Genomic DNA, 7,528 nt, shown 5'->3' on the forward strand with positions numbered 1-7,528 from the left:
GGTATATAACGAGATGGTATTCAGCCGTAAAGAACAAGGTAGTACCTTTGGTGTTGTGGAGGTTGGCAGATGAAGCTTGTTCATTGCTGACAAATGCACGATAAGAGTGCTTGTTGACTATATAGACCCGTAGAAAAGGAAGTTTCAGTCTTTGATCCAGGACGCATAAGCGAACGGACTCCCTTATGTATCACGACGTATGCGACTTATGCATGTTCCGCAGTCTTAGAGGCGACGAGTGTTCTGGCTAGATAACATCGTTCGCATGCTCCGTATCCACAACTTCTGTATGGCACCAAACACTCCTTTTCCAGCAAGTCTGGCACAAAGCCTTGCAATCACATCTCCCCCAAGCAAGTACGCCTCCACAATGCATGCAGGCTTCTTCCAGTGTCCACTCTGACTTTATCGCTCCATGACCTGTTAAGACTTTCCGTTCGAATCTTGCACGATGCCATCTGCAGACCCGATTGTCAAGTTCGTTGCTGTTCCTTGCGCCTATGGTCTCTAGACTCTCGGCCGCCTCATTGCCGATATCAGCCTTCTGTACCGCGCGTTTCTCCAATCCCCAAGCGAACAATTCGATCGGATAACAAGTCGAGCAGAGTGCACAGAACATGCGCGAGGGTCGTTCTCGTGCTTCCTCCAAAGCAGCGAATAGCACTTTAATCTCACACCGCTCTAAATCAACCAGTCTCTTCTTCGGAGGCGCTGGAATTGCGGTGTGCAATTTCGAGCAGCTGGAACGAAGACACACCAGAGACGCATGTGGAAGAAGCGTACTCAGATGCATAGTCAAAATGTCCAGAGGCAATTGCAATAATGGGAAGTGATCAGACTGCGCTCGCTGAGCACTAGATTCTGACAAAGTTCTGATGATATGACAAGTCCGAGATGCCTCTAAGTGCGTGATAGGAATTGGAGAGTCGGATTCTGGAGAAGCGATGGAGCGACAGATCCTCAGGAGATCCGATGATAGCCACATTCCTGCTGTCGTTTTCTGTAGAGTAGTCCTGTGTTGTCCATGCAAGAAAATTCCGACACTGAGTGGAACAGCTGGCTCGATAACGTGTTCTGTCGTATATAAAGTCAGTTTGGGTTCCTAGTATTGCCGGTCGCGTGGAAAACTGCCTAGATTTGGAATATCCAGAGATCGAGAATACGGAACGTCAACCAGAAAAGTCGGGCGGAGCATGTCTGGAATTTATAAGCATAAGGCACTGCATACGTGTATTAGTCTTTACTCGACCAATGGGATTTGGTGCCACAAACAAACAACCGCGCGTAGCGCCGTATCTTCAGTGTAGAGTCTGGATTACACGCCGTGGCGATCACAAAGACATTGACGAACGCCAACAACTACTAAAGCTAGCTACAAGTGCCCCGGGGCGCTTAGCCATGATCATCCTCCACAATTGTACGGCGCTAGCGTTTTAGATAGCACCATGAAGCAATTTTAGACAGCACCGTGAAGCAAGAACCTAGATAACGATACTAAGTGAGTGATACTCGAATTACCGCTGATCGAACGGCCACAGCTTGTCCGCCTTTCCCACCGACATTTCCGCGTCGCCAGCGGCCTCGGCCTGTCTGGCAATCTCGATCCACTGCTCGTACGCTTCGCGATAGGCGGGCAAGATGAGTGGGAACTCATCTATAGGGATCCAGCCGTCCGAAGTTATGCCCAAAGTCTGCATGAGCCAAGCCTTCAGACTCAGAACGGACTCGAAATCTTCGCGATTCTTTTCGTGTATGGCAAGTTCGTCCTGTGTCGGTTGATAGGGACACGAACCTACCAGCCCTAGCGCATTCCACTCTCCTGCCAAGTCGATAAGATCGCTTTTAACAGCTGCAATGCTGTCCCTCCATGACGTGTTGCAATGGCGAAAAGGCCGCAGGATGGTGTCATTAATCGCGCGGACTTTGCTGATGTTTGGGGCGTTGGCCTTCATCCATGCTTCGAAGAATTTGGCGCACACCTGGATGTCCTCTTGCTTCTGCTTTCGCGTTGCCTGATCGAGTGAGTCTTTTACCGTTCCGGGCACATCGTCGACAAGTGTTGCAAAATCAGGTGTTTCGTTGGCGTAGATGAATGCTGGCTCGATGCTTGTCGATTGCCAGTCGATGATGCCAGTGATTTTGGTGGGCTCGTTGTCGGAAACGAAGATGTTTCTTTTGTGCAGATCGGCATGCAGCAGAGTTGGCTTTGCCACGCCCTTCACTAGGGGCTTCTCGATAAGTTCGTAAAGAACAGTCTCACATTCTGTCACGAATCTGGCATGTTCCTGGATCGAGCCCTGATAAGGCAGTTGATCTTCTGGTGCAGACTCTGGAATGCGAGAGCGAGCAGATGCAACCAAGCCTTTGCAGTAGCTAGAGAGATCGGGCCCTGGAACCGAGTCAGAGGATATGGCATGTACTATTGTCCGTTAAACTCACAGGGTCCCTGGTCATCGTTCTGGCGATAGATAGAAGCTTCTCCAGGTGCACAGTTCCAGTAGGTAGAACCACAGTGAGGCCCCACACAAAAACCATTTGCAAAGTCTCTTTTTAGATGTCCAGCAATGGGAGCGTCTGGAAAGTAAAGACTGCCATATGCAGGGAACTCGAGCTCCGTCAACTGAGCCATCATCTCTGAAATGGACTCGATGCAGCTGAGATGTTCTGAGCTTGTCATCGTCTCCCATCGACCGTGAAGCTGGACGCCAGGCACGGGTTTCATAAGAATATACTCTGTGCCTATCGGGTTCGAGCTGGTATCACACCAGTAGACGATGTCCGGAACCGGGATGGATGTTTTGGATTTGACTTTCCAGGACAAGAAAAGTGAGCCGCGCGTCAATCAGAATAAAACCAATGGAAGAGAAAAGTGAGGAGTATGAGGATAAAACTTACTGTAAGCGATGGTGGCAACCTCTGAGAGAATAACGTATCGAGGTGGGCCGGCAACAGAAAAGGGTAGTCTCGCGATTAGAGTCTGTTCGTCATCCATGGTAAACAGGAAGACCCTGTTGAAACCTCCTTCAATCTTCTTGCACTCGGCGACGCTATGGGAACCAGGGCATTGCTCGACAGCCTTTCTGCAAAGAGCATCGTAATCGAATTCAATGTAGCGTGCTTCAGTTTGGTCCTTGTTGCGGTGAAGCCATCGCCCGCTTGTGTATTCATGAGGATCTGAGTCCCTTTGTGCAATGGTTTCGTCGGGGTTTGACGTGGCTTGAACGCCGTGGTATCGACGACTTAATCTCGCTGGCGTCTCCACACTTGGACAGTCCGCCTCGTGGCGAGATCCGGGCATCTTTCCAGTTTCCTTCCTGACTGATGATGTGAGGAAAGCTCGTCGTGGAGCGATCCGGCGCGGAAGCAACTTCAATGTTCTGGATAGACTTATTCTAAGTTTCATGGCAAGATTGACTGTGATTATGAAGTCGCCGAAGAAAGAAGGACATCGACTAACGCGATCATGGATGGGCTAAAGTGCGCCAAGAATACTCTCGCTTGCAATATCGATGGGATGCTTAGAACGCGTCCATGCGCTGGTGCCACCAGCATGCGTTCTGCACCATCCTCTGAAGCCTCAAGCGGGAGTCGTGCAGTAGGGATGCACGGGCTAACTTACCCATAGGTAACTAACGTGTAATTTACTGACCATGCTGACGTACCTCACCGTCAGTATGTCAGGAACCCTGGGACTCATTGCCGCGAGACAGCGGCTGCTTTTCGTAGATAGGCATGGTTTTTTGCTAAGCATCTTGGCCCGTCCTTGGACTTTCCGCCTCGTCCTCTGGACTCGATATCGTGCGTACTGTGACTTGACCTTCGCAGCCGCTGCACTCATGTGAGTGACCAGAAAAAGTTAGGTTACCGTCACTTACTGGCTGGCCATTCTGACACGTAACTTACGTCAGTATGAGCGTCCCTATCGCGCAGTGAGGGAGTGAGGAAGTGAGGAAGTGAGTTAAACGAACAAGAACGTCACCGAAGGGACTCCCTTCAATTTCGGGCTGTCAATTGTCGACTACAGGAGAAAATGTTCGGGTCTTGCGTAACATCCAAGCGCTCTACTTCTACTTTCATCATAAAGAACATCATCTGATACTGTAGGCGCGTTAATTCGATACACAGCCATTCAGCCGACGCCGCTGGCGCCTTTGCATACGGAAGTCGTGCGGTACGCATTCACGAGCCAATCACTACCTTTACGCTCATTACAAGTACGAAATGAGCGACTGGCCAACCGCCTAGCGGGAATGAGAACATCGAAGCGCTCATACCAAGAACAGAGTGTATCTTTCACGTGCAACGGCGCTTAAGTCTGTCTTAATACCATATAAGAGAGCGATCATTTGTACTTGTAAACTTGAATCATCTCGAAGGACTTTGAAAAGCGAAAAGATCAGATATCCGAAGGTCTGCATTGATCGAGACCCTTCAAACTCTCCTACAAATACTTCTCTTCTCCATTCCAGTCCCGGTATAAGAAGGATGTCTAAATACATTAGCGACTTCTTTGCCAAAGCCAACCAGAACTTCAACTTAGGGGAGAAATTTAAAGCTCCACACAGCCCCGGCTCGCGGATTCTGCCTTCGAAAACGAACAAGAATGATGCCGACTACCAGATGCGCATCGATGCTGGAGATATGGTCGGCACTCAGCGCAATATCGTCCTCCAGGTGAACTCACAGGCAAAGGCTACGCCACTCAAAGAATGGATCAAGAAGAACAAGACACATGGGAAACTGGCGACGGCATCTTTCGATACTGCTGCGGAGGACCCGCAGAAGGAAGCTGCTCGTGTCGTGGAAGAGCTGCGGCAAAAGGCTAAGGAAAATCTTTAGGAGGGTCCCCTACTGTTCTCGGCGAACTTCCAAACGAACCACTCGTCCATCAGCTGTGGGTCAGATGTTTGCAGAGCGGTAAAGTCGAATATAACCCCCAGGTTCAGATGGAGGGAAATCATATTTGGGTGTATTTTGCATATGGAAGAGGATTTGTTGGGGACGGAAGCGATAGAGTGACACAAATATCACATTATGACAGCATAAACGATCAAATTGGCGACTGATTCAAGGACCGTCAACAGCTGAAACCCGAGAAGAGTGGACGCCGAGCACAAAAAGCAGACGGGCCATGTCTAAAACCTGTTATTATGGAACACTGAATGCATACACTCGTGGTTCACTAAACCTTTGAGAATAACCGCCACAATTTGACATACCCGCATAGCCCTATGCATGTAGGGTCCAGATCACGCACCGTGACGATCTCAAGCGTATTTACGAATGCCAAAAACAATAAAGCTAGCTAAAAGCGTCCCCAGGCGCTTAGCGATAATCAAACTCTGGAAGTGTAGGACGCTAGCGTTTTAAATAGCGATATGGAGCAACGACCTGGAGAACGATAGTCAAGTGAGCCAGGCTTGAGGCATCAAGCTACGACTTTGTCAAGCGCTCATGTCTATCGAGCAGCGTGCAGCTGGGCGTAAATTCATTGCTAGCGATAGCTCCGATAGTATCCCTACATTTGGGTCACTATGGGACTGAACCATCTGTTTATTCTAATTGACAGATTTTGCTGCTGCTTGCCATATGACTGGTTTCACTAGCGCCTCTGTTTACCAACATCGTTGGCTAGCTGTATACAGTGCGTCAACTTGTCACCCGCCCTCGGCAACGACGTCTGCACCTCTGACGAGCAGCATCTGCACGATCTTGTCGTGTTCTCTTACTGAAGCGGCTTGCAGTACGCTGTTGTAGTCTCCGCCCTGCATGTTGATGTCTACGCCCTTGCCGAGTAGCACCTGCACTGTCTTGCCGTGACCTCCTGCTATGGCTCATGTCCCGTACTCGCCAGCTGGCAGAGAAGCAATCACAACGAGATGTTCGCCGATCCAACCCCAGGAGTACCTGTTAGGGTCGTTAACATTCTTAGTGAAACTCTTCGGCTGCACGTATTCATGGTCCAACATCATCTCCCCAGCCGCTCTTTCGTGTGGCAGAGCTGCAATCCAAGCGACTGTGTAGTCCTCGGAGTTCGTGGGCGTGATTTCAGAAGACATTTCACTATGATTTGTCCAGCGCGCAAGGTCGATTAGTATGACTAAGAACGACACGACGTTGAGAAAATCCGTGTTGTCTCAGCGCACGAGTGAGGAGCGTCTTATGAGAGGCAGCTGTACTTACAGGCGGTCGCATCGGTACGTTACGCTGCTGAGTGTGCTTCTGCCATCGGCTCCGTGCGTGGCGCTTGCATGATCCCACTGGGCGAGGTTTAATCAAACCCAATAGGCCGGAACAAGTATGAGTTATCGCAATTCGACCGGAGACTGAACAGCAATTCACCCGCGCGTTGCGCTCGTCTGACACTAATGCGCAGGTCGACACGGCTGTACCGTAGCCGCTGCAGTCACCAGGTTGCTTACAGCCACCCAACCATGCAGGCAGACGGTGCGATCGAGTAGCTCAGCCGCAGTCTGCGGGAGACATGTAGCCTGTTCATCACAGGTCCGCTCCATAGTATCTTCGCTCCTTGCCTTTTGAAGCAGTGGATAATAGGGGGAGCACTCATCGCCCTGAATCGGAATGCATATGAAGTGCAACAGTGGTCGTGGCTTTGTGCAAGGTAAAACCACAAACCAGCCTCGAATGAATCATGACACCACTGTGAGTGTGGGGTCACAGGTAGATCTTCAACGCCAAGGAGCCTGGAGGTCCAGATGTCTGCTTGCTGTGAGGACGACCCTGCTCTTCTTCCAGATCCTGCTCTTGCCCCTTGCTCCCGTGAACATAGGCGACAAAGGTTGCATTTGCACTGAGTGAGATGCTCTTGATCAATTTTGTACCAGTATCCCAATCGGCAGCTGCAAGGCTGCAAATTTGAGAACTCATGACCTTCGAACGTACAGAAGCATCTACTGGAAGACACGCTCTCACCCCGAGGGGTTCGACTTGAGGTGCTGTATGATAGAAGCGTGAATAGAGGTTTTAATTATAGATGGTGCGCTTTTTACTGGCCATGCATTCAAGCTTCACCATTCAAGAAGCCCGAGTATCGGAGGTCCTTCAACACACCGTTCCTTTTTGGCTATGGCGCATCGGATAGCTTTTCAGCTCCCTTTGATTGCATATGAGACCCATGACAGCAGCTTGATAATGAGGTTGCCAAAAGCCTTAGCCGCATCATCGATGATCACGGAAAGCAGCACAGGAGGAAACAGAGTTGGAAATGAGGTCCGAACCATTTTTAGATACTTCATGTGTATCTCCTGTAGCTGTCTTGTGGCCTCGGTTCTAGTCGTGCCTTGAGCTAGGCTGCCATCCAGATGTTGCCAGATGCGGTATTGTGCAGAGGATGAATCAACGAAGCGCGCAGCTCGAAACGGTGTGGGGTGCCAGAACGCGCCCGTGCTTAACCGGCATGTTTATCCCCAGATCTTAATTCTTATTTTAGTCGCTGCTTGTCGCGTCGTTTACGTTCTTGTCATGCCCATTTGTTTCCCTCGTCTTCATTGTCGCCATCATCGTCGCC

The 7,528-nt window shown here is 50.1% G+C and overlaps 5 protein-coding genes across 5 annotated transcripts; 1 reads left to right on the plus strand and 4 right to left on the minus strand.

Moving 5' to 3' along the window:
- Positions 1 to 247: 247 nt before the first annotated feature.
- On the minus strand, positions 248 to 985 carry M437DRAFT_79467 (uncharacterized protein; the record flags this gene model as incomplete). Its single annotated transcript, XM_041027179.1, has 1 exon — positions 248 to 985. One exon carries the CDS (start codon positions 983 to 985, stop codon positions 248 to 250), a length of 738 nt encoding a protein of 245 aa, XP_040874871.1.
- A 529-nt stretch (positions 986 to 1,514) lies between these two features.
- Positions 1,515 to 3,298, minus strand: M437DRAFT_60795 (uncharacterized protein; the record flags this gene model as incomplete). The annotated part of the gene is made up of 3 exons (XM_041023816.1): positions 1,515 to 2,389; positions 2,440 to 2,808; positions 2,896 to 3,298. 3 exons carry the CDS (start codon positions 3,296 to 3,298, stop codon positions 1,515 to 1,517), a joined length of 1,647 nt encoding a protein of 548 aa, XP_040874872.1.
- A 1,187-nt stretch (positions 3,299 to 4,485) lies between these two features.
- M437DRAFT_11106 (uncharacterized protein) lies at positions 4,486 to 4,839 on the plus strand (the record flags this gene model as incomplete). The annotated part of the gene is made up of 2 exons (XM_041018595.1): positions 4,486 to 4,644; positions 4,729 to 4,839. The coding sequence occupies 2 exons, from the start codon at positions 4,486 to 4,488 to the stop codon at positions 4,837 to 4,839; spliced, it is 270 nt and encodes an 89-aa protein (XP_040874873.1).
- An 818-nt stretch (positions 4,840 to 5,657) lies between these two features.
- M437DRAFT_60791 (uncharacterized protein) lies at positions 5,658 to 5,834 on the minus strand (the record flags this gene model as incomplete). The annotated part of the gene is made up of 1 exon (XM_041023814.1): positions 5,658 to 5,834. A coding segment is annotated over one exon (177 nt), but the record flags the coding sequence as incomplete, so codon positions are not given.
- On the minus strand, positions 5,835 to 6,515 carry M437DRAFT_70495 (uncharacterized protein; the record flags this gene model as incomplete). The annotated part of the gene is made up of 3 exons (XM_041025472.1): positions 5,835 to 6,063; positions 6,184 to 6,260; positions 6,423 to 6,515. The coding sequence occupies 3 exons, from the start codon at positions 6,513 to 6,515 to the stop codon at positions 5,835 to 5,837; spliced, it is 399 nt and encodes a 132-aa protein (XP_040874875.1).
- Between the last annotated feature and the right edge of the window lie 1,013 nt (positions 6,516 to 7,528).

The sequence above is a fragment of the Aureobasidium melanogenum genome (assembly GCF_000721775.1).
Source record: "Aureobasidium melanogenum CBS 110374 unplaced genomic scaffold scaffold_45, whole genome shotgun sequence".
Lineage (NCBI taxonomy): Eukaryota > Fungi > Ascomycota > Dothideomycetes > Dothideales > Saccotheciaceae > Aureobasidium > Aureobasidium melanogenum.